The 26,332-nt window shown below is 41.9% G+C and overlaps 1 protein-coding gene across 3 annotated transcripts in view; it reads right to left on the bottom strand.

Annotated features, from left to right (window-relative positions):
• Nucleotides 1-26: 26 nt before the first annotated feature.
• LOC5512039 (L-tyrosine decarboxylase) overlaps nucleotides 27-26,332 on the bottom strand; it is a 29,310-nt gene continuing 3,004 nt past the window's right edge. Inside the window, exons 1-16 of one of the 3 annotated variants that reach the window (XM_048728743.1) lie at nucleotides 22,665-22,852; nucleotides 21,910-22,020; nucleotides 18,114-18,321; nucleotides 17,326-17,473; nucleotides 15,755-15,919; nucleotides 13,870-14,112; nucleotides 12,919-13,156; nucleotides 12,494-12,633; nucleotides 12,051-12,425; nucleotides 11,478-11,693; nucleotides 9,963-10,208; nucleotides 9,607-9,738; nucleotides 8,935-9,231; nucleotides 1,244-1,444; nucleotides 387-630; nucleotides 27-145 (exon numbers count right to left, since the gene is read on the bottom strand). In XM_048728743.1, the coding sequence (XP_048584700.1) occupies nucleotides 391-630; nucleotides 1,244-1,444; nucleotides 8,935-9,231; nucleotides 9,607-9,738; nucleotides 9,963-10,208; nucleotides 11,478-11,693; nucleotides 12,051-12,425; nucleotides 12,494-12,633; nucleotides 12,919-13,156; nucleotides 13,870-14,112; nucleotides 15,755-15,919; nucleotides 17,326-17,473; nucleotides 18,114-18,321; nucleotides 21,910-21,916 (2,856 nt within the window). In that variant the 5' untranslated portion in view covers nucleotides 21,917-22,020; nucleotides 22,665-22,852 and the 3' untranslated portion in view covers nucleotides 27-145; nucleotides 387-390. Of the gene's footprint in view, nucleotides 146-386; nucleotides 631-1,243; nucleotides 1,445-8,934; nucleotides 9,232-9,606; nucleotides 9,739-9,962; nucleotides 10,209-11,477; nucleotides 11,694-12,050; nucleotides 12,426-12,493; nucleotides 12,634-12,918; nucleotides 13,157-13,869; nucleotides 14,113-15,754; nucleotides 15,920-17,325; nucleotides 17,474-18,113; nucleotides 18,322-21,909; nucleotides 22,021-22,664; nucleotides 22,853-26,332 lie in introns of those variants that run through there. The other 2 variants (XM_048728744.1, XM_048728745.1) reach the window with 2 other exon arrangements.

The raw sequence follows: 26,332 nt of genomic DNA on the forward strand, positions 1-26,332 counted from the left end.
GTTCTAAATAACAAGGGCAAAGGACCACCAGTCAATTAATGTTTTAATGAGAATTATTGCTAGACACCCTTAATGTTTCACTTAGCCGGGATAGTCCTGTTATTATCACACATTCGGAGCTTGAAGCAACATCGTTGTGATGAATCTAGAAAGATAGCATACGCACTTAATCAGTCAGAGCGTATCATTTGAAATAGAACACTCGAGGAATTACATACACATATCGTATAAAGCTATCTAAAAGTAAAAGATCAATCTTCAAGATTCAGAATACACATTTTAATTTAATTGACTAGGACCACCCTTTAACGTGACTCTCTTTTAGCATTTCTCTGTTGGTGATGGGCAAAAGGTAAGCACACTAAAGACCAAATCTCTAGACTCGCCTTTTCAAGCTGTTCCGTTAACGACACTTCCGTCAAACCAGATCTTCTTAGCGATATCGATCTTGGTTGTTATCTCGGCTCCTCCTTCGATTTCCACTCTCACTTCGTACTCTGACTTGTCCAGGGGGTCCACGATCGCGTTGTTAGACGTCTGGGGGGTCCCAGAGAATGGCATCTTGATCTCAACGCCATATAGCAGGATCAGGGGGGACACGCCCTCCGGTACAGCGCTTAACTCGACGAGCTAGTATTTAAATAAAAACATTAGTAGTGGTAATAATAACAGTAATGATGGTGATGATGAAGATGATAAACGTCTGTCGGGCAAACGTTATTGAATGGTCGAGCGGTATTACGTCATCAACCTATCTTTTGGGCTTTTAATTTGGGCTCCATTATTTGAAAGACGGCAAAATATGATAAGAACACGAGGATAGAAAAAGTATGAGATTTATAGTAAAAAATACTTACGTAACTTGCATGTGCAACTAACGTACTACGTACTTATGTAACTTACGTGCCCAAATCGGAGACTTACAACACAACAAGACTTGTGTATTGAGTTGGAATTTGATATTAGCGGTTTTCGTTCGTCGATGAACATTTTGCACAAGTACTTAGTGATCACCAATGTGTCAAGTGTTTTCATGGCTTGGAATAAAAAAGTTTGTAAGAGTCTATTATTCAACTGGGAATTCATTTAAGTATCGATTAGTGGCCTTGGCCTTCAAAACCTATACGTATTATTATAAAACCCAATGAAAGACTAATAAATAAAAAATTTGGCGACAAAAATCATTTTAAAAATCATTTTATACATTTCTGAGGAAGAGCAAAAACATAGCATTTAATAGTACCTGCAGGAAGTCCGGCTGTTTGGTTGGAATGTGCATAAGGAAGGCCTTGCCAGCTGAGCCATACATGAAGTATCTGCTTGATTCTGGATATTCCTTCACCCTATGATCGAAGTGTTCAAATCTGGCCACGTCTACCACCCTGACCGTCGTCCGCATAAACGGCGCCTTCCCCTCCGTTGGCAAGCCGTAGTAGCAGTCAACCTACACATGGGACAATGCAGAGCGTACTTATACGTTAACATCATGCGGGAAAAAGCTGAATCCACTAAACGTTGATGTGTGGAGCACTTTATTCTTTGTACACCGAATTACCCAGCACCCACCCCTCCCCCTTAATCTTATTTGCTAGTACTGCGGATGTTAAAGTAAGAAGGATAGCGTGTTTTGGTAGAAGATTTGTATCCATTCTTTGGCTAACGAGTGATAATGTGACAATAGGCCTTCTTTTGAAGGCTAGAATAGCATTTGTGTTAAAATGTTAAAGATGGGATCCCAGTTTCAAACAACTTTTGATGAATAAAACTCAACTATTCTATGAGTGCCAAGTCGAAACCTTATTAGTTTCAAAATTCCCGCTTTTTTGCCCTCTCGATTTGACCGAGTTCCCTTTGGTAAAACCTAATTATCACTAATTACCATAAGTAAACATTTTGGCTGTGGGGACACTGCTATTAAAGGAAAGAAAAACCTACACAAATTCCCCTTTAGGGAGCTCATATCCGGAGGCTTAAAGAGCAGTCATTATTTATCTGGGGGGGGGGGGGGGCACGATTTTCTAAACTCGGATTTGGGGGAGGGCCTATTGAACAGGCATATTTTGATCAATTTCCGGACCTCATGAAATTCAACATTTATTCCTGGGGAGAATCCCCAAATTCCCTACATATATATCCCCTATATAATGCGTGAGTGCAGGCGTTCATATAACAGTGCTCAATACATAGGTGTAGAGCGGGGTATATCTTGGTTTGTAGGGAAAAAAAACACGCAAACTACCGTTTCATCTCTACAAGCCTGTTTCGTGGTTACTCATTAGGAGATTTTTTATATATATACAGCCGTTTCCTATCCAATAAATATATATAGAGATAGATGCCTTTTGTCTTTCCATCAGATTTTGACAGCTAAACAAAGGGTACCTACATATATTTGTTTCTCGGATAGGACAACATTTCGGGAAACTGCTATAATCGGCTCAAGATATGCTCTCTGGATCTGATCAACTGCTGTACATATAATGCTTGGTGACATTTTAGTGATTATCTACCATGGTGTGGAACGCAGAGCTAGGGAGGCGCGCTCTTCTTAATTACAAATGATAACAACAACATGCTAGAGCGCGTATACAGGCTGAGCTAAACGTTGTTTAGTTCTTCAGTCATGGCACGACGTCATGTACGGCTCTCCAAATGAACTTTCCCAATAAGCACCGATGTGCCCGTCATCTAAAGACGATCCGTCATCTCCGTCATCTCCTTTATCATTATCTTCTTCGTCTTCGTCTTCTACTTCTCTTCCCTGTACTTTCGGGAGAAATTCCCGTAGTAGAATTTTCCCACTGTCATTCAGCTAAGGGAACTTTTCAGAATGCAAATTTCGTAGCCATCTTTTCTCGCGTTACCCCAGGTTTGCGAGAACCCATTCGTCTAGATCGTGTTTAGTCGATAGCATCATCATCTTCGACAAACGGAGAGATTTTCTTCAGCAGTTCTAGGGACCGCTTTGAAATTGGCGCCTTTTCCGGGCAGCAGCGTGGTGCCTGTTTTGCTTGCGTTTTCATGATTTTCTTTTTGTTGAGGCAGAAAACCGACCCCAAAAGCAAAAAAAGCTGACATGAGCCTTCTCGAAGAAAAATGTACAACAGCCCCTGTCAGCGCATGCTATAGTAGCATCGGTTATTTGTATTTTTAGGTGAAATTGAGGACGAATCTATCGATGCATTTAGCAAGGGGTTCATCACAAACAAGAACTTTGTCACGGACTACTTACATTACCTGAAAGACCTTGAGTTTAAAAAGAAAAAGAGGCAAGGGTGACAGCTAACGAAAAAGAGAAGAAGCGAGATCTCTCGCTCTGGAGATTTAAACAAAGGGAAAGTGTCTGTCCTAGATCTCTATATTAAGCATTACAAGCTTAAATGCCCGCGAAGTAGTAGTAGTAGTAGTAAGTAGTAATGCTTTATTTATACACGGTAAACTCTCAGTATAATAGTTATCTTATAATATCTAATTATTATCTTATTTATAATATCTAATCGAAGCTATATAAAAATATATAATAAATAGTTATTAAAATACTGCTTCTCAGAGTGCCGTGTGTGCGAGAAAATAGGATTAGATAAAGAGTTTGCTGCAGCCTCTTTAAAATGTACTAAGGGTTTTTGCTTGCCTCAACTCAGTTGGAAGGCTATTCCAAAGCACAGCACCACTGTAGCTGAAACTATCCTTCAGATATTTGGTGCGGGGCTTTGGAATAGCTAATTTGCCCTCTCTGTCTCTCAACGTATACCTGGTAACGCTATTACGATCCATAAAAAGAGATGACAAATAGTCCGGTGCACCATGCAGTAATTTATGGACCATAATAGCTTTTTGAAACTTCCTTTGGCTCTCGAGTCTTTTCCAGCCTAGCTGATGAATAAGAGGGTCGGCACTAGTGTAATAGCTGGAAAAAGTCATAACCCTTGCCGCCCGGTTTTGTAACTTTTAAAGTTTATAGGCTAGGGAAATGTTACAATTGTCCCAGGCGAGAGAGCAATAATCAAAATGTGGTTGGACTAAAGAATTGTAAATGTACCGCAATGTTGTAGCTGGGACAAATTGTCTAATTGGTTAATTTGTGTATATGCTCACCCCAAGAAAGATTTTCATCAATAAGCACCCCAAGAGATTTGGTATGAGGTACTTGCTTTACGGGTACCCCTTCGATTGCCAAAGAGGTGCTGATTCGAAGGTGGAAAGACGTTGTCTGGAGCCAATAAGCATGAACTCCGTCTTAGATTGGTTCAGGGTGAGCATATTAGCGACAAGCCACTCACCAACATTCGCAAGGTCTTGATTTAAATAAAGATTTATGTCTTCAATATTATTACTCGCAAAAGTGAGGTGAGTGTCGTCAGCGTACATGCGTGGCTTTGAGTGTTCTAAGCAATTTGGCAGATTGTTGATATATATTAGGAAGAGAAGTGGACCTAATATTGTGTCTGTGGAACTCCACAAAGAAAGGTGCGATCATTAGACAGATGACCATTCACGAAACATTTCTGGCTCCAACCATGGAGGTAAGACGCAAACCAATTACTCGCAGAACACCCAAAGCCGTAAGCATCTAATTTTGAGAGATGAATTGAATGATCGACAGTGTCAAAGACCTTCTTGAGGCCAAGAAAGACTACCGAGTTGATATTGCCGCGGTCGATGTTATATGCCCAATCATTTGTTGCCCCAAGAAGGGCAGTGACTGTAGAGTGAAGGCATCGAAACCCTGATTGACACTTAGATGGAATATTATTGTTGGTCGAGAAAGCATAGGCTTGATCGTAAAGTATCCGTTCGAATACTTTCGCCACAACCGGAATGATTGAAATTGGGCGGTAATTATTCATGTCTCTGCGCTCCCCTTGCTTGAATAGGGGCAGGACTTTTGCACATTTCCACTCATCGGGAAAATACACTTCTCAATGGAACGATTAAAAATAGCGCACAGCTATTCTCGAAGAAGTCTAGTTGATATTTTATCCAAACCCGTTGCTTTGTTTTTATAAAGTTTAGACAAAAGAAATAGGACTATGGAGCGATTGGTTGGCTTTAAATGGAACTTGGTACTTAATGATTTACATGAAAGAAAAACGAACGGCTATTATTATCACTTACCGGTATCTCATTTGCGAGTTTAGGGCCAATACCGGCAAAATAATTATTGAATTCATCAGAATTTTTTTGAGAATCACTTATGGTGGATTCATTTAACTTAATTTCGTTGATTTGTTGCTCATTTCCTTTCCGTTAAGTTAACTCGTTTATAATATTCCAAGTTTTCATTACATTATTTTCATTTTCATAAAATGCATTATTATAGTACGATTGTTTCGCCAATTTTAGCTCATTGTTCACAGAATTACGAAGTTTCTTGAAAACAACCCAATCTACGGGGTCTTTAGAGCGCATCGCTTTAAACTTTTGAATATCCCGCTCGTGCACGCTTCACACGCACGGGAGCATGTCTATCAACAATGCAATTAAAGTTTGCCTTCCAAACATGCCACATATCGTTCGGATCGTTTAGTGTATTGACAACTTCCCAATCCTGTGAACTAATATCGGCTCTAAAACTGGCCGGGTCAAAATTTTTGAAGTTCCTATAGGTTCAAGTTTTGTGATCCTTGTTAGATAGACCAGTAGAGAGCTTACGGAAATTATAGATTAAGCTATGATCACTAATGCCGACATGAGAGACACCGGAGCAAATTACATTATCTGACGAATTAGTGAAAATTAAATCAATCATAGTAGAAGAAGATTCTATCAACTGCTCGAGGTTATATAAGTCTGCGATACTAGAGAAAATTTTAGAATTATGGTCTAAGGTGGCCGCGCCTAAATTGCAGTTGATGTCACCTAATAGCCAATATTCAACATTCTCGGCATCTAGCTTACCAATTAAAGCTCTTCGGTACCCCTTCGATTGCCAAAGATGGTGCTGATTCGAAGGTGGAAAGACGTTGTCTGGAGCCAATAAGCATGAACTCCGTCTTAGATTGGTTCAGGGTGAGCATATTAGCGACAAGCCACTCACCAACATTCGCAAGGTCTTGATTTAATATTCAATATTCAACATTCAACATTCTCGGCATCTAGCTTACCAATTAAAGCCTCAAATAAATCGAATTTATCCACCGTAGAGTTAGGTGGACGATACCAAGTTACCAAGAGAAATGTCTTGCAGCTCGGTTTGCGGATTTCGAGGCACAAATTTTCTAATTGATCAACAGATAAATCCGGACGGAGAGAAAAATTACTATTTTCACGAATATAAAAACAAATACCTCCTCCAGATTCTCCGTTGTCAACATTTTTGCCATCCGCTCTGTCGCGGCGGATTATATGATAGCCCGTGCTTACTTCGTTATCGCTTTTAGTAGAGTCAAGCCATGTCTCATTGATAGCCAGGACATCAAGTGGATTACCGGCAAGCAAAACCCTCAGTTCATCAACAGACTACGCACATTAAGACAGGCAGTTTTAAAACCACGATTTGAAGGTAATAATGAAAATGGATTGCTTTGTGTATTTAGCCTGTTGGGTGCGCTAAAAAAATTACTTGGTTCAGGGGCTACAGCAACTTCACACGAAAGAGCAGGTCAATAGGAAATAGTGGTGGAGAAATAGTCTTGGAGAGCTTCGCTTCCCTGCCTATTTAAGTATAGTTTAAGTGTTCCCTTGTAATGTTAGAGTTACTAAGGAAACTGATCTTGTTCTGGTCACACAAGCCCTCTAAAAAAGAGTTTACCTGACGCGCTTTTGATGCCAGTCCATCGTTGAAGTAAGCGGGGAATCTTGTTTTATTTGAGTGACAAGATTCAAGATCGAATCCGCAATATTCCTGGGAGCACAATTCTTTAAGTCGTTGGTCCCGACATGTGGAATGACGTTGTCTGGAGACCGTCTGACTAGGGGCTTCACGAAATCTTCCATATCGGAAACTGTTGCTCCTGAAAGAGTTTGACCACGTAGTAGTTATCAGGGTCAGAGGCACTAATCTTTACTACAACTATGTGTTTTACCAACGAATCCACTGCGATAAATGTAGTTCTTTTACGCCGGGATTCAGCTGCGAGTTGGTCTGCGACCGGGTGCGGGACGGCACTGCCTGCTGCATGGTCCGGACTGGGGTCGTTTGCTGGGGGACTATTGCTTGGCCTAGCTTTTTTCTTCCTCCGTTTCTTTTTCTTGCCGGTCGCGCTGCCCTGGTTTAATATCTGGACTGGGGTAGGACTGCACGGTTGAGTCTATCGCTCAATGTTGCAGGAAGGGAAATCATCATTGCTAGTTACCCGCTCACCCTGTTGACCTTGGCGTAGAAGCTGTTTGCTTAGTACTCAACTGACCTTAATTAGGCTGGCGTTGTTCTCTCGCAAACTCTCAATGATTAGCATATATTCGCTCGCGGCCATGGTTGGCGGGAAATTTTAAATCCGATTGATTTTCTGCTGTCAACCTTTTGATTTCCTCCTTCATTTCACTGATCTCTTATCTGAGCTCTAGGCAACCTGTGCAGCAACCATTTAAGTCATCTGCTGTCGAGTTGTGCGATACAAGATCCACAAACACGGGTAGAGCTACGGTTTCACCATCAATAAGATGCAGATTCGATTCCTCAAAAACTTTATCTGAAGAATCGATTGACATTTCTTCTCCCGACTTCCTCTGATTCAACGTTCTAGTTTGAATCGGAATTTTAGTTCTCACTATCGGAAATTATCAGTGCTCTTAAACAAGACAAGATTTACATAATCACAGTACATCTCGTCAGGTCACAGAATCACAACGTAGCACGAGACGACAAGGAAAGAGAGGGGGAGGCAGAAGTAGGAGATGAAGGACAGGAAGAGGAAGAAGAAGAAACGGAGGAGGTTGAAGAAGAAGAAGAGGAAAAAGAAGAAGAGGAAAAAGAAGAAGAGGAAGAGCACGGGGATAAAGAAGCGCTCATTGAAGAGCTGGGAATTAGTAGCAGTGAAGATGAGAGTGATGAAAGTGATGAAAGTGATGACAGTGATAAGAGTGATGAAAGTGATGAAAGCAATGAGAGTGAACTAGCCGTTACAGACATGCTGGTGACAACACGTTCTGGAAGAACGCAGGCGCGTACACGGGGGGGGGGGGTGCAGGGGGCGCACCCCCCTTGGCGATAAAATATGGGTCATTTCTTATTTAGGAATATCCAAATACTTTGCTTTTTCCATATGATGCCTATGGCTGCCCCCCCCCCCCCCCCCCCCCTTTAACCAATCCTAAGTACGCGCCTGGGACGTCTCGTACTTGGAAAGCTAGTGCTCTATACAAAGACCAATAAAAGTTTGCAGAGCCTAAGTTGTTGGATAAACCTTTTTTTTAGTTAGGGGGAGGGAAATCTTTTTTGTTCACCTTTTTGGGGGAGGGTCGGTATTTTTTAGCTGAGATTTTGGATGGGGTGGTAATTTTCGAGCTGAAAGAAATGACTGAAGTATAGAGCGAAAGTACTCTTTTCGTGACGTCAAAAAATTTAATTTGCATACGCTCTGGGAGTAAGCTTCGCGATTCACCAGTACCTAAACTTGTAATTCTAGAGAAAAGACATTTCAATATTTTTTTTTCGCAAACTGCAGAAAAAGATGTCGATGTATCTTATTTCGATATTTATTTACCCTGCTAGCAGAGCTTTTTTCCTGTTTGTTTCTACCAGCTCACTTATCCGTGTCGCGTCTCTGTTCTTTCGCGTTCTCGTTTGTTTGGGACACAAACAAACAAGAACGCGAAAGAACAGAGATGCTACACAGACAGGTGAACTGATAGAAGCAAACAGGAAGAAATCTCTGCTAGCAGGGTATAGGTTTTTTTTTGAAGTGGGATCCGATCTTTAAGAAATAAGATGACTTCTCACATTGACAATGGAATTGTCTGACGGACGACGGAAGGATACAAAACTTTCGGTACCTTGACTTCCGTTTGATGTCTGCCAGTGTCCCCTTCCTCGAAGTCGTACAACAGAAGATCATGGAGACGTTTCTGTTGCAAGCTACGTAGGGTCAGCGGCTCAGCATGCTGAGCGGCCGCGTCTGCCACAGCCTCCGCCTCCGCTGAGTTGGAGAAGTGGAACTTGAAAGCAGCGCAGTACTGGTGCGAAACCGCCGGAAACTGACCGGCGTAGTAGCAAATCATGTGCTTGTTCTTTTTGTCGCCTGTCAGCTGACCAGTGGTGATGAAGTCATGGTGGACAATCGGGTCTGTCACCTAAATTTATGATTAAACATTAAAGTATTTGCAAGAAAAGGTGTTAAGTTAATAGACTACAATTACAATCGTTTTCAGTCGCGAGTGTAAATTATGCTTTATGTTTCCGATTTGAGAAGGAGAGAGTAAAGTACGATGAAGCAACAAAATAACCCAACTTGTCTAGCAACAAAAAAAGTAAGTTGAAAAGGTTTGTTGCGGAAAATACAAGGTCTTTCTACCTTAAGTGATGATAAGTTCGGAATGTTTCACGTATTACTACAACGAACTAACTTGTCTCGCAGCAAAATAACGTCAACTTGATATCCATGGATTTCCCTTTTTTGTATTATTCCCTGTTAAACCTGAACCAGTACAATGGCCATATGTTCTTACCGTTCCGATGGCATTAAGGATAGCGTTCCTCATGATGGCGCCCAGATCATCCACGAAGTCGATAGAGGTCGCCCACGGATCCATGCACGTAGTGATGATGTACTTGACGCCTGTCGTGTCATACGGGTCGAGCTGCAGGGAGAAATATAATGGTTATCTTGGTCATATGATTGGTATATTGGGAGAATGTTAGTTTAATCTGTCGACGTGGCGCTTGAAAAACCTAAAACCCCATACGCAGACGGGGTATGCAACCAATAATGCAGCATCGAAGACCGCAGTCGTTCCTGTCAACAGTACCAACATAAGTACAATTCCCTCCCCAATCCTTTTACTCTATAATCTTCGATACTTACTCCGAGGCGTTTCTTGAACTCTCTGAGAGAGATGCTGTGTTCATGATGGGCGTAAGTGGACGCGGTCACAATCATGGGGAAGCGATACGAACATATACGATCATCACTCATACACAGATCCTTGAACACCGCCTGTACCAGGTCATTGCACAGATTCACGTCCGGGTTGTTCTTCAGGTTGAAGGAGAAGCAAGGAATCATGGTATCGGGGCCAATCTCGCGAAGGTATTCCATGGCTTCAGCATCCTATGAATACGGACACCAACATTGTGGTTATGCTTTGACGCTTAACACATTGACCCCTTCAACCGGCCTGTACCGGCTTTGGGAAGTACCCACAACCCAAAATATTCATAAATTCAAAATAAACACAACAAGATGAAGATACTCAGGCATCAGTCTAAGGGATAAATGGTCTTGCAGATATGCATCCAACCAAGGTGTTGACATCTACTCTTAAGCCAAATAATAGCACAGGTTCTTTGACAAATCTCAAATCGAACAAGGAGAGAAAAGCAGAATCACCCCTCTCAATAAAACGCTCAAAATACCACACAAGGGAGCGAGATCAGCAAACACAGCTCAATACACAAATAGATACCTTTATTCTGATCCTCCAGGTACATTTCCTTGGCCTCAAAACACAATGTCCATTCCTTGAAGGATTGTACAACCACGAAAATATCTTTACGTATTGCAAAGCATTCTGGGAGATCCAGGGGAAAATTCACGAGGGGAGGGCCAGTCAACACTCCTCTCCTCAAAGTCAGATGGTTTTTTATAAGTCTTTTCACCCCGAAGCCAAACAAATCAATTCCAGGTCATACAGACCCAGAATAGCAGTGTAAACAATTTTGGAATCAATTTGGTTTCAGAAAAAACAGCATTTAGGAGAGCTGTGGTGATTAGAAGATTATTTTCTCATCCGGGCAAAGCCAAACAAGAAAAAATCATCATGAATCCATCTTTACTTGCAAATATCCATAAGCAAAGCACTTAATTATGCCCCAAAAGACTTTATGATGTCCTGAGACACTCTCCTAATATGCTCATAGCTGTATTTTTGATGAAAAATACAAGCAACCATCAACTTGTGCTGGCTTCAGCACAACGACGAGGGATTAAAAGTGGAGACCGCAAAGCACTGTTGGAAAGCTTGGATACCGCTGACTAGGTGCAGCTGTGTTTGACTTTGACGGGCTGTATAAAACTCAGAATAGGGGGGGAGGTATCTGTTTTCAGTCTGTTTTTTGTAAATTCAGCTCCAAAAAAGCCAGGAGTCAATGGGTTAAGTAAACAGCCCTGTTTAGTATGCATGTCCTTGTACCTTTTCAGAATACGGGTTCAAGTGTGTCCCTACCTGAGTTCCTTGTTAGGCCATTTCAGAATGCGGGTTCGCGTGTCCCTAACTGAGCAAGCCCCTTGTTACGCCTGTTCAGAATACGGGTCCTCATGTCCCTACCTGAGCAAGCCCCTTGTTAGGTCTATTTAGTATGAGAGTCCTCATGTCCCTACCTGAGCGAGCTCCTCGTTAGTCCTGTTCAGAATACGGGTCCTCATGAACTTGATGTGCTCCTCAAGGGTGCGGTCTGGTGGTAAAGGTTTGGTGGGTACCACAAAGAAGGGGTCATCGTCCTGTCCCAGGCAGGTCCACATGCAGTATAACAGCTTGGAGGTGAATGTGCACTCAGCCAAGATACGACCGTAGCCGTTCTTATGCAGGCCTACAACCTGGAGATATATAAAGAAGAACGTAGCCTGAGTTAGGTCAATATTATATCAGGACAATCTGTATATCTTATCTATCATAAAGGTCTAATGTCTTCAAAATTGCTTTCTTTCCTCCAAACTAGAGGTAAATCATTATCCACTTAAACTCAAGTCCTGAAAGAGAAGACACTTGTCGAGGGTCCTGACTGAGTTCCTTTTTATTCCATTCACCTTTCATGCTAGCCAAAGTGATTCCTGCCGCCACAAAATCAGACATTGAACACTTGATGGCAGTTACGGACATTGCGGCAGTCTCCCTTATAATTCTATTCACTCATGCCATAGTATCTTACATTCTTGGAGGATCATGGCACTTACCCTGTGAGCCATGGTGATTCCCGCTGCCGCAGCGCCAGGCTTGGATCCCTCAATGCCCACATCTCCGAGGTTCAGTGCTCCATGGTAGTACAACACTTGGTTGGTGATGCCCAAGAAGCTGTTGATGCGCTTGTCGCGGTAGCAGATCGCTCCGCCGGGATAGGGACAGAAGCCGCTTTTATGTGGGTCAATCGTGATCGTATCTACCTGTGGAATTGCAGAGAGCTGCTTGGTGGTGTAGTTACTGAGATGCATCTCTGGAACGAACCATTCCGGATGTTCTTCATCCTCATCTACTGGTTTTGGTGGGGTCCGCAACATCGTGCAGAAGTAAGCTCCCCAAGCCCCGTCTCCGTGGATCATGAAATTCAAGCCCTGTGGACAGTGCAAGCTTGACTTGGTGAAAGCGGCACACATTATTAAGACATTATTTTGATACCCACCCGCCTGCGCATCTCATTACGAAGCTCAATGACGTCGGTCAGGGGATCCACAGCGCTCTCTTCGGTCGTGCCCATGATGGCGATGACACTCACTACAGGGACCTTGTTGGCCAGCTTGTCTTCCAGCAAGTCGCGGAGCCCTTGACATTAATAAATTATATGTCTCATGAGTAGTTCTTGTTTTACAGAAGCAATGCACGTTGGATAGAAGAATTTTCATTTCACTAAATGTCGTGAAAAAAAAATAGCAAAAATGAACCAATGCTCACTATAAAAAGACAAAGACAAAAATTTTACGTTGTTAAAAGGTGCGATGTAGATCTAAAAAATGCTTAGGTTTGGCTCTGCCTGCGGTGTAAGGTGCGTCACACAAGTCCTAATCCACAGGCCTTAAATTGAAGGTGCTTCCCATGCGCCATGCACACCTTTGACACACATCCGCGCGTTCTCATCCACGGGTATAGTGATCAGGTTCTCCTTCCCCATGCCGAGTATTGTGCAGCCTTTGTAGAGAGACACGTGGGCTGTGGTTGGCGCCAGTACGCACGGGTTCTGCTTCAAGCCATGGCGTGCGCAGAAGTTCTGGATACCTATGGCGTCGTACCGATAGTTCGCCGTGAACCCCAGAAGATCGGACGACGAAATAGCACACATATTGGACACCTGGAACATTTTTTAGTCATTATGGTTTCACGCTTGAATGAGTAGTAGTCGGCATTTTATGAGTAAGTACGCAGCTGCTTTGTCTCCTATTATTTTTGTTCTACAAAGGAGTTCTTTTGTCTCTATTCTTCTCGTTCTTTGTGTCGAGGTGCGGATATTGTTCATTTGCCCAATCAGATTGCAGCTTGTAAGAACTGCGTACTGACCCCATCTTATACCGAAACCTCGTCTTTTAAACCGCATTGTCACCAGTTTACTTCATGTCGATAACATAACGATGATTTTTAACTGAAACGCGAAAAACGTTTCAAAATTATGAAGGCAGTGTTTTCATTGGAAGTGTCGTTGAGGATGTGATTGATAATTTAGAACGAATGGCCTGTTAAATAGCGCGGATTCTAATAGATTCTTTTTTCTGTTAACGTTTGATGTTTCCATCGACCCTCCGGTCTCATTTGTGACAATGCGGCTTAACTAAACCAAAGTCTGCGCATAATTGTTTTTTGCCAGTAATCGCCTGCTTGTGATAAGGCCTAGGGTAAGTCCTCTAGGGTAAGTCCTCTTTAAAGCCCTTCATTGTCTGCCCCTGCCCTTTTCTGTTGAGCTCATGGAATCAGCATTGGCCTGGTGGAGCCTGCAGTGCTCTCGTTACTAATGCCTAAAAAGTTTAACCCCAATATATTCAATTCTCACCTTACTTTCACCATACTCACCTTATCGGGCAAATCAAGAATGGTGTCCACGTCAAGGTTAAGCAGCTCCCAGGTAGTACAGTCCGTAATGGCCACGTACGCGTTCCTGTGTGGTAGGAAGACCTTGTAGCCCTTAGCTTTAGCTAGAACCTCTTCATTCCTGATGGCATCGCACAAGCCAAGTGGATAAAATTTGACATTGCGAGCCGCCCACATCGCTTCTATATTAGCTAGTGTGCCACCAGCAACAATATGACCCATTCCCTGGAATAGAATAAATATGATCCATTGAAAGAGGAAGATTACCCATGCCTGGAAAATAGAGGGATAGATGACTCATTGCCTGAAATAAAAAGGTATAGTTTCACTCAATGCCTGAAATATAAGGGATAAGTGGCCCTTTGTCTGGAATGGAAAGGGATAAATGACTCATTGCCTGGAATTGAAAGAAATATACGACATATTGCCTGGAATAGAAAGGGATAAATGACTCATTGCCTGGAATAGAAAGGAACATATGACCCATTGCCTGGATTAGAAAGGAACATATGACCCATTGCCCTGGAATAGAAAGAGATAAATGACTTATTTCCTGGAATAGAAAGGAACATATGACCCATTGCCTGAAATAGAAAGGAACATATGGCCCATTGCCTGGAATAGAAAGGAACATATGACCCATTGCCCTGGAATAGAAAGGGAAAAATGACTCATTGCCTGGAATACAAAGAATCTTATGACCCATTGCTCTGGAATAGAAAGGAACATATGACCCATTGCCTGGGATAGAAAGGAACATATGACCCATTGCCTGGAATAGAAAGGAACAGATGACCAATTGCCCTGGAATGGAAAGGAAAATATGACCCATTGCCTGGAATAGAAAAGGAACATATGACCCATTGCCCTGGAATAGAAAGGAACATATGACCCATTGCCTGGAATAGAAAGGAACATATGACCCATTGCCTGAAATAGAAAGGAACATATGACCTATTGCCCTGGAATAGAAAGGAACATATGACCCATTGCCTGGAATAGAAAGGAACATATGACCCATTGCCTGGAATAGAAAGGAACATATGACCCGTCGCCCTGGAATAGAAAGGAACATATGACCCATTGCCCTGGAATAGAAAAGGAACATATGACCCATTGCCTGGAATAGAAAGGAACATATGACCCATTGCCCTGGAAAAGAAAGGAACATTTGACCCATTGCCTGGAATAGAAAGGAACATATGACCCATTGCCCTGGAAAAGAAAGGAACATTTGACCCATTGCCTGGAATAGAAAGGAACATATGACCCATTGCCCTGGAAAAGAAAGGAACATTTGACCCATTGCCTGGAATAGAAAGGAACATATGACCCATTGCCCTGGAATAGAAAGGAACATATGACCCATTGCCCTGGAATAGAAAGGAACATATGACCCATTGCCTGGAATAGAAAGGAACATATGACCCATTGCCTGAAATAGAAAGGAACATATGACCCATTGCCTGGAATAGAAAGGAACATATGACCCATTGCCCTGGCATAGAAAGGAACATATGACCCATTGCCTGGAATAGAAAGGAACATATGACCCATTGCCTGGAATAGAAAGGAACATATGACCCATTGCCCTGAAATAGAAAGGGACAGATGACCCATTGCCCTGGAATAGAAAGGAACATATGACCCATTGCCTGGAATAGAAAGGAACATATGACCCATTGCCCTGGAATAGAAAGGAACGTGTGACCCATTGCCTGGAATAGAAAAGGATGTGTAACCCATTGCCTGAAATAGAAAGGGATATGTGACCCATTGCCTGAAATAGAAAGGGATATGTGACCCATCGCCTCGAATAGGAATTGTTATCGGACCCATTGCCACGGCTTGGAGAAGAAATCCTCACCTTGTCCGGGTCGAAGTCGATCATGCTACAGAGGTCACGCCCAACTTCCACCTCGAACTTGGAGGTGACGGTGCCTCCCTCTGCGGCACAGTTGTTCTGATTGTACATGATGGCTACCATGTAACCAAGGTTAGCAGCCATCAGGGTGTCCCATGTCACGTGACCCTTACAAGAAATACACGACACAGTTACAGGGCGTTACAGTAACAGTGACAGTTACAGTGAGAGATGGGCCGACGAGGCGCTCTCCCCCACTTTTAAGCTCATTACTTGTTGATCTTGGGTGCTTTTTGAATTTGGTAGATTTCAAACATCCCCCTCCCCCCTCTTCGGTGCTCCGCGTCACCTTGGTTAGCGGTAATCCTAGAATTCCGTATAGACACTTATTATTAGTTATAGTATGGCACGAGGGGAATTTAGTGATTAAATGTCCCCGCAACCTGCGGCGTCGGGACTCCAACTAATCATCTCTCGGTTGTGGGGACATTTAATCACTAAATTCCCCAAGATATCATGCTATAACTTTGTAATACCATGATGAACGAGGAAATAAACTCGCAACTTTGAGCAATATTAGGTTGGATGAGCGAACACGGTTCAATGGATCAGGGCTTTGCATACGCATTGTTCTTTTTATCCCTTAGAGACCACCACATTTTCACGAACAATTCTCAAATCAAGCATAGTTGATTTGCTTAGTTGCTCTATATATCGAAATTTTAGTTCTTTGACGTCATTAGCACGCACGCGTACAGCAATCAAAATCATCCCACATGGATCTAGTATAAGGTTGTTTAGGTATCACGAGATCAAATACTCTGGTCTCTTGGCCCAGGGTCTATTTCTGAACTAATCAGGAAGCTGCCTTATATTTGTTTCCCTAGTGGAAACTAGAAGATAAGCATCTTGGTTCTCTTTCATGCATTGATGTAGAGGGAATTTAAAAGATAAAAGATTCTTTTGTCCCTTTCTAAATTTCCCTCAATATGAATGCACGAGGGAAATTTAGAAACTAAATCTTCCTCATCATTAATGCATGAGGGAAATTTAGAACCATCTATTGTTTTCGAGGGAATTTCGCTAGTAATCGTCCCTCAGAAAACAAATGAATCCGAGGTGATCATGGTATTACCTAAATGTTCACATGAAGTAATTTATTCGTGTGGCTAAACTTTGGTAGCACTTATACGGTTAAACACGAGGTTCCGCTATAAAAGGGAAAGCTCCTCCCACTCCCGGCTCGAATTTGCAATTATAAATAAAACACTGCAACGCTAGCAGTCACAAATGATAAGCCTAAAGTACAAAAATAGTTTTATTCCAAACGACTGAGGCTAAGGGATAAGCATTTTTTACAGGAGACTTGTAATTTGTGACCGCTAGCGTGGTGGTATTCTGATTATAATTGCAAATTCGAGCCGGGAGTGGGAGGAGCTTTCCCTTTTATAGCCGAACCTTGTGTTTCATGTTCGGTTATAAACGCCGTATTACGAGTCCGTACATCCAAGCAATAGTAATTCAGTACTAAACCCCACAATTGTGCACGGCACGCCTAAACCACAGATATCCACCTTGTATCTGGAGGAAAAGAATGGGACTGACTTCCGTAGCTCGCTGTGCATGTTGTTGATCTCTTCGCTCATCTTATGGATTGTCTCCCGGTAAGATGGCGCTTCTTTCATCTCGTCCGTGATAAAGTCCGGATCTTGAGGAAAGTAACTACAAAAAAGCGTCAAAATTGTATAAACTATACCGCCGCATCCAAACAACTTTAGGAAATAAGTTTTCGAAGATATAAAAAGTGAGTTTATTTCTCGCTATGTGTTTTACCCTTCCTATCTTCGCGGCTGTCTTCACCCGCACCCTTTGAGTGGATTTAGCCCCGCCTTTATAGGTAGAAGTACCACTGAAACATTCACGCTGTTCATCCACTCCTGAGTTAATCTCTTGAATTGCTGAGCACACACAAATAATATTCCGGGTACTAAATTCTATTTGATTAGAAATACCCCTTAAAATGTATATGGTCCAATTCTTATGAAATATCCATTTGCGATCTTGTTCTACAATTTTTTTCTTACACAAACACTGGTCGTATCAAGATGTTAATGTATTATTTGGTTCCCTGTGGTCTTGGCGGGAAAAAGTGTCACGCGCGCGGTCGCGGACCAAGGTCGAACTGAGACAAGAAGTGAGATCTATGAAGACGTCCGCCATGTTGGAAAACAACAAACGACTTATTAAACACCAATTTCCAATCTTTTATTTCATAAAATGTTTATTATGCATTTTTTTCCACTTTCATGGAACTGGCCCGACTTCACGATCAGCATGATCATCTAGTTAAACAAAAACTTACTTTTCTCTAAACTTGATGTGCCCATCGATGGCCTCAACCACTTGGCGCTTGAAAACGTCCCCGTTCTCGGCGTTTGGCCCGAGGAAATACGCTCCTGTCTTAGCCCAGGGCTTGTCTTTACGCGCATTGTCGCGAAAGAAGTTCGGGTATTTCATATGGCTGTACATAGTGCACTTGATGCGAGCCTTCGACTTGGCAATGGGGTTTTCTGACAGAAAACCGAGAATAACATTACATATGTTATATCTTATTAGCTAAGACGTGTATGTTTTGAGTTCGAATATAATTTGACTGAATTAAATTCTTCCACATGTAATATTACAGAGTGTTCAACCATCCCGATTTCGTCGGGATTCCACACATGTCCAATACTGTCATCACTCGAATTTCCCGAATCCCGACGCAACCTCGATAGGGATAGGAAAATCCCGATTTTTGACGATTTTATGTCATTGTCTATTCAGTATGCAGTCCATATATTTTCCACCTTAATTTTTGAAGAAAACATTCAAAAAAGAGTGATAAAAATGGATTATCAAAAGCTTTTTGCTCATTTTTTGTTTCGTGCCAACGCGCGGTAAATACCATGAACAATATCGCGGGCTCAGACAGAAGCGGCAAATACCATGAATTGTATCGCGATTTCACGAATTCTTTTTTATTTGGGGGGGGAGGGGAAAATTCGTGGCTGTCGAAGAAAAATCCCGATTTCTGAAGTTTCTAGGTTGGACACACTGTGATATTTTTTTGGGGATGAAACGAGCTACAAAGGTCAGTTTGAGATTAGTCCGATTAGTTTCACACTAGAAAGGTCGACTCAAACGCCAAGTACGTCTAGATACGCCTGTGATACGTGGTTATTTATGGAGACAAAGATGATATGGTTTTATTGCAGCAAGCAAGCGGTTGGTTCATAGACAATTCGAGTTATTTTTTTTACGCAGTGGCTATATGCCCGACAGTCGGGAAAGGTCCTCGATGGACTAAATGCCCGACGGTTTTCAATTTCTTCTATTAACCCAGTAAATGGTCCACCTAGTAAGTTCAAAGTATTCTATATTTGATGAGAAAGGGTAAGCAAATCTGAATTGAGTTTTGGTGTCGGTATTGAATGTTTTCCGTCATCTATGTACACCATAACATTGTAATTTTAGTGACAGAAATTTTCTAGAACATGCTGCTTAATGTCGGCAGTTCTGAATTCACGAAAATATCACGGTAAATTGTTGACCTATTGAGTATTGTATATTTGTTGGGAAAGTGCATGCGAATCTGAATTGAGCTTTGTAGTCGGAGTGAACTTTTTTCCTTGAGTGTATACACTATAAAATCGTTATCAAAGTGATACTTCGAGTTTTATTTGCTGCAACTGAATAGACAATGACATAAAATCGTCAAAAATCGGGATTTTCCTATCCCTATCGAGGTTGCGTCGAGATTCGGGAAATTCGAGTGATGACAGTATTGGACATGTGTGGAATCCCGACGAAATCGGGATGGTTGGACACTCTGTAATATTACATGTGGAAGAATATGATTCAGTCAAATTATAGTTATATCTCTTCGATATTCTAATGGGATATTCTAAACATCGGCGGGATAGTTCAAAATAAACTTGGATGCTCGACGCTGGATGTCCTCAATCAGAGCTTTGTGCTTGCCTGTCGAAGGCGACCAAATGCAAGAAGCATACTCCAGGTGGGGCCTAACAAGGGTGCAGTCTAGCAGCTATCTTGTAGTTGGGTCGAGGATGTCAGAACAGACCCGCTTCACTAGTCCAAGCACCCTGTTTGCTTTTGCGCACATAGGCCCGATGTGAGGACCCCAAGACAGATTGCCAGATTGCCATTCGCGTAAGATAATTTTTTTGTATTAAAGAACAAAAACTACAAGCTCAAAACTTGCATGTAACTGATGGATTTACACCTCGACTGTTTATTATTGTTCTGCTGAGAGGTGGAATAGAAATTGGAGGTGAAAAATTGAAGCAAAAGTTTTCAATTTTGAAATGTCTTCTGTGCGCAGGAATGACGCACGGGAATGACGCCACGGGCTCGCGCTGTTGTGAAGTTTTTTTTATTGCTTTTTCTTTCACGTTTCAGGATAAATTCCATAAAATTATATTGATGATAATTCTATAAATGAAATCAAACATTCTTTATGTACCTTCTAAGCGATTTGAAAACTTGTTGTTTGTTTGAGGGGTTATTAAGCAGAAGAAAAGCGAATTTTGATGCACAAAAATGTTCACAGGACAGATATCACTTTGGCTGGACGTTATCGACTGATATTTGTCCTGTGAAAATGTGCACGTGACCCGTATTGACTAATGAGCGCGCGTGAAAATTCATCACTGGGACACTGGATATAATGACTCATAGTGAGTAGCGAAAAAGCAGGAGAAAAACCCACTTAAAGAGAAAGAGACAAAAAACCTTTATTCAAATTCGAAAAATTTGGTTCACAATCTTTATCGTTTATCTGTGCGCGCTGCAAACACCGATTGCATGCGCTCGCGTACGCACTAAAAAACACGCCATTTCAAACTTTGTAAAAAACTGTTTTCGTTGTATGTGTTGTATTACTGAGAATTATTAAAATCATATTTTTGAAAGAAGTATGAGAGTGGATCTATACTAAAACAATTAGACTACTCGTTCTCGTTTTCTATGAGTCATATTGGCAACTCGGCGCTACGCGCCTCGTTGACTATCTGTTGACACATAGAAAACTCGAACTCGTAGTCTAATTGTTAAAAAGAAAAATCGGCCATGTCACACGTACGTTTTTTCTCTCGCGAGCGACCTGTTTCGCAAAAATATTGTTGCCGGTCGCACGCGCATTTTTTTGCGTGTGACACCCCCCTTTGCAACTCGTTTTGCATTTCTCAAAGTCGCACGAAAAGTAGAACGCTACTTTCTGCAACAAATTGTTTCAAGAAAAACTTCACGTGTGACAGGGCGCGTGCGACCTGAAACAATTTTTTTAAGAGACAAGCTGCAGCCGAAAAATCTACGTGTGACAGGGCTTTAATTGTTAAATAGAAAACTCGAACTCTCAAGGCCCTGTCACACGTACGTTTTTTCTCTTACCTGTCTCGCAAAAACATTGTTGCAGGTCGCACAAATTTCTTCAAGTCGCAGCAAAAAGTTGACGCGTGACATGGTTTTTGCAACAATTTTTTTGCGAAACAGGTCGCAAGAGAAAAAACGTATGTGTGACAGGGCCTTTAGTCTAATTTTTAAGTAGAAGAGACTGGTTCGGAAATACGAGGTACAAAAGGTTATGCCATTATTATTTTTTTAAGCGAGATAGTTTTAAGTCAACAAAGATATAGTTTCAAAGATACAATGGTAGCGGTCTCAAATATCTGTCCATAGATCTAGTTTTATTACACAAAAGCTCTTTTATTCCCATTCTCATTGTGTTTGTTACCTTTAAATGATTTATGTAAGATATTTTTTTAAAGAAATCCTAAATTTTGGGCTGCACTATTTCTTAATAGTTTGTGAATTTATACATTGTTCGAAGTAATTCTGGCACGAAAGAAAGAAAGAAAGAATGCTCTGACAAAGACAAACATATGTTTGGGGACTCTATCGCTTATTATTGGCTCGGTGGCTTGTGTTCATTATGTTTCATCATAACGGGTAGGTATCTTTAAGATACACGGCTTCTTCTTTCTTGCTTTCCAAAAAATTCTCTATTTCTTATATACTTTTCTGAACAAATGAACTACCTTAATCATAATGCCTTTATAACACGAATCGATATTTAGAACCATTGTTAGCCTCACCTTCCATCTTGAAAATGCAGCTAACTTGGAGCACGCGTCCTCGTCTGAGAGATAGCCCTCAAGTGAGCCGGGTGATTTCAGGGAGTGCCTTTATACTCCTTGTGCTCTGACCTTTTATCATTTAAGCAGTTTGAGGTAAGTCCGATAAGTCTGGAGCACGCCGTGTTAGGCTTTAAAGGTTTAGAGGTTTCACACTAGAAAGGGGTACTCAAGCGTGGTTATTTATGGTGACAAAGATGGTATGGTTTTAGTACATCAAGATTACACGTCCCTGCGTATTTACAAAATAATCAATGAAGTCACAATGAGGTAACTTTAAGCAAAAACTCTAAGCAACTTTTAAAACTTAACTGCGCATGCTCAAAGAGCGCGTGACTACAACATTTTCCTTTAAACGAAATAACGAATAGAAATAAATGGTGTCTAAACCAAGGGGTGAAAATGGCATGTAGTTTCGAAGAACATTCAAGAGTTTAAATTGTCAAATAAAATGAGACCATGATGGTCTCTTGGTATATACTAATAGCATATATAGTTAGAGTAAAACAATGATAATATCCCGTAATCTCAATATCAGATATCAGTGATAATGTTCGGTATCGCGAGTTTGAACTGTCCATAGTTTGAACTACCGACTGTATAAAAAGATACAGCTACAAAGATATAGTTTCACATATACTGTAGTGGGTAGTCTCAAATATCTGTCTCTATGTTTAGTTATATTAGACAACTAGGGCTCTTTGAAGAAAACTTACGTTTACCACCTACGAACTCTTTACTTCAGAGTAGAAAGCTTTCTTGTCTGGAACCAAGAATGCTGAACAGGACTAAATATACCTGCAGCCATAACCTGCTGCGCATACCCAAAGCTCTTCAAGCTCTCAAGTAGACTGAGTATGCTCCCATTGTTTGCTCTCATTGTAGATTGCCCATCTCTGCTCAACCATACCCAATGATCAGACCTTTTTCACGATGCGCGCGTCCAAAATGCCACAGACTGGCGGGCCTTAGCTGATCCAAAATGATGCGGACAAAGGGGAATTTGACTCTAGCGCCAAAACTCTGCAAAAGAAGCACTCTGGCAGCTTTTTCTATAGCTTCGTCTCTACTTTGTACGCTATCTTAGATCAGCTGTGGGCAGCCAGTCTGTGGCATTTTGGATGCGCGCGCAACATGGCGAAAACGGTCTATTAAGCTCTCAAGTACGTTGTTTTTGGTATTCCCATCTTTTGGCGATCTTTGTATACATCAGAATAAAAGGCTTTTCTTGTCTGGAACCAAGAATGCTTGACAGGACTAAAAATATCTGCTGCCAAGCTCTCAAGTACATTGTTTTTCTTATTCCCATATCTTGGCGTTCTTTGTAAACATGTAGAAGAGTCACAGACAGCCCAAGGCTTCTGTCGTTTTTAAGTCGTGGATACGCGAAGTGTAGGGACGACTTTTTGCGGTTAGTAGGGATATGTCACTCGTACGCGACTCAAATGTAACCCAGAACCAATCAGTTTCGTAACAATCCCCCTCTATTAACTATGTTTTGACTTATAAGACCCCGTCCCAACGAATCCCTCCGTTTCGCCGTTCTTTCGGGTACCGAAAACGGAGGCTTTCGAAAAACCTCCACAATCGGCCCAAGCCCAAAGCTAATGTAAAACTCATTTTCTGGAAATGTAGAACTAAGGATATAATATCCCGTGGCCATGTAATTCCTTTTACTGTACGCTTGGTTTGTGCAATCTATGGTCAAACTAATACAAAAGAGAGCACTTGATAATGTGATCTAAAGTGTGTTCCAAGTATGATGACTAAAGTCATAATGTGCAAGCACGTTTACTAGTGCGGAGTGCGGAGTGCTAATAACCGGGACTAAAAAAACACTAGTTGATTCATTGTTTGAGTTTACATCTTTTATTGCCCTTTTCAGCCGGGGACAGTCTTGTCATCATTGCGACGAATCTGGAAAAGATTGCAAACGCGCTTAGCCAGTCAGAAAGTAGCATTTTTAATAGACCACTTGGTGAATTACGGACTCACAGCCTTCATATAAAGCCAAAAGTAGGAAGCGGAATATGATTTCAATTTGATATCCTAGTGTGGCCTTATCCTTTGCAAAAGGTAAGCACACGAAAGACCAAATCTCTAGACTCGCCTTTTCAAGCTATTCCGTTAACGACACTTCCGTCAAACCAGATCTTCTTAGCGATATCGATCTTGGTTCTTATCTCGGCTCCTCCTTCGATTTTCATTCTCACTTCGTACTGTGATTTGTCCAGGGGGTCCACGATCGCATTGCCAGACGTCTGGGGGGTCCCAGAGAATGGCATCTCGATCTCCAGCGCGTACAGCGTACAGCGCTTAACTCGACGAGCTGGTATTCGCAGAAAAACGGTGATAATGATTATAATAGTTTATGGCTCAAACAATACGTATTAACTCAAACTATACGTATTATGGCAACTCACAAGAAAAACTGATGAATGAATAGCTTCGACAAACTAGAATCAGGAGCAGCCAGATCTATAAAGATGCCGATTTGAGGAAGAGCAGATACATAGCATTTGATAGTACCTGCAGGAAGTCCGGCTGTTTGGTCGGGATGTGCATGATGAAGGCCTTGTAAGCCGAGCCATACATGAACTATCTGCTAAATTCTGGATATTTCTTCACCGTATGATCGAAGTGATCAAATCTGGCCACGTCTACCACCCTGACCGTCGTCCGCATAAACGGCGCCTTCCCCTCCGTTGGCAAGCCGTAGTAGCAGTCAACCTACACATGGGACAATGCAGAGCACTCTTCATTAACTTCGCGTGACTATAACGGCTAATAAAAGGTTGATCCCTGATACTTCAGATTTTTGGAGAGGAAATCTTATTGGTTAGTAAAATTAAAAGGGATAACATGCAGATTTCACCCTTCCTATATGGCTGACCAGCTAGAATGCGAGAGTGAGGAATGAAATAATTTTTTTCCCACAATACTGTTATGGATAAATCACTGCAATCACTGAGTGAAAAATAATTAAATTTGTCATTACACCAAGACTTAGTACCTTGACTTCTGGTTCATGTCTGCCAGTGTTCCCTTCGTCGAAGTCGTACAACAGAAGATCATGGAGACGTTTCTGTTCCACGCTACGCAGGGTCAGTGGCTTAGCATGCTGAGCGGCCGCGTCTACCACAGCCTCCCCCTCCGCTGAGTTGAAGAACTGGATCTTGAAAGCCGCGCAGTACTGGTGCGAAACCGCCGGAAACTGACCGGCGTAGTAGCAAATCATGTGCTTGTTCTTTCTATTACCCGACAGCTGACCAGTGGTGATGAATTCATGGTGGACGCTCGGGTCTGTCCCCTACAAAGTTGATTAAACATTAATGTGTTTCTTTGCAAGACAGGGTGTTACCACAATTCCAATCGTTTTTATTCGCGCGTTTAAAGTATTGCTTTAAGTTTCTGATTTGAGAAGGAAAGAGTATAGGTAGGATAAAACGAGCAACAAAATAACCCAAATTGCCTCGCAAAAAAGTTTAAAAAGGTTTGTTGCAGAAAACAAGTTCGTTCTACTTCATCTGTTTTTACCGTTCCAATGGCATTAAGGATGGCGTTCCTCATGATGGCGCCCAGATCATCCACGAAGTCGATAGAGGTCGCCCACGGATCCATGCACGTAGTGATGATGTACTTGATGCCTGTCGTGTCATACGGGTCGAGCTGCAGGGAAAAATCACAACTTTAATCTCGATTCCAGAGGCTTGAAGTCCTAAACTTTTGATAATTAGGGTTTTAGAATCCTTTGGTGTTTATGGTTCTTTTTGGTTAGATGATAGGTATATTGGAAGAATCATAGTTTTGTCTGTCGGTGCGATGCTTGAGAAACCTAGAAACCCATGCAACCTATGATTTTAGCCCTTCGAAGGCCGCAAACATTTTCTTCAACAGTACTATCATAACTGGAAATCCCTACCCCATATTTAATCTCCTATACTCACTCCGAGGCGTTTCTTGTACTTTCTAAGCGAGATGCTGTGTTCGTGATGGGCGTAAGTGGACGCGGTGACGAGCATGGGTAAGCGATACGAAGACACACGATCATCACTCATACACAGATCCTTGAACACCGCCTGTACCAGGTCATTGCACAAATTCACGTCCGAGTTGTTCTTCAGGTTGAAGGAGAAGCATGGAATCATGGTATCGGGGCCAATCTCGCGAAGATATTCCATGGCTTCTGCATCCTATGAATACGGACACCAACATGTAGGTTACGCTTTGCCACTTTAGTAAACAGCCCTGTTTAGTATGCAGGTCCTTGTGTACCACATACCCAAGCAGGCTCCCCCCTACCTGAGCGAGTTTCTTGTTAGGCCATTTCCGAATACGGGTTTGCATTTGCCTAACTAAGCAAGTTCCTTGTTAGGCCTTTTGA

The sequence above is a fragment of the Nematostella vectensis genome, chromosome 6 (assembly GCF_932526225.1).
Source record: "Nematostella vectensis chromosome 6, jaNemVect1.1, whole genome shotgun sequence".
In the NCBI taxonomy this organism is placed as follows: domain Eukaryota; kingdom Metazoa; phylum Cnidaria; class Anthozoa; order Actiniaria; family Edwardsiidae; genus Nematostella; species Nematostella vectensis.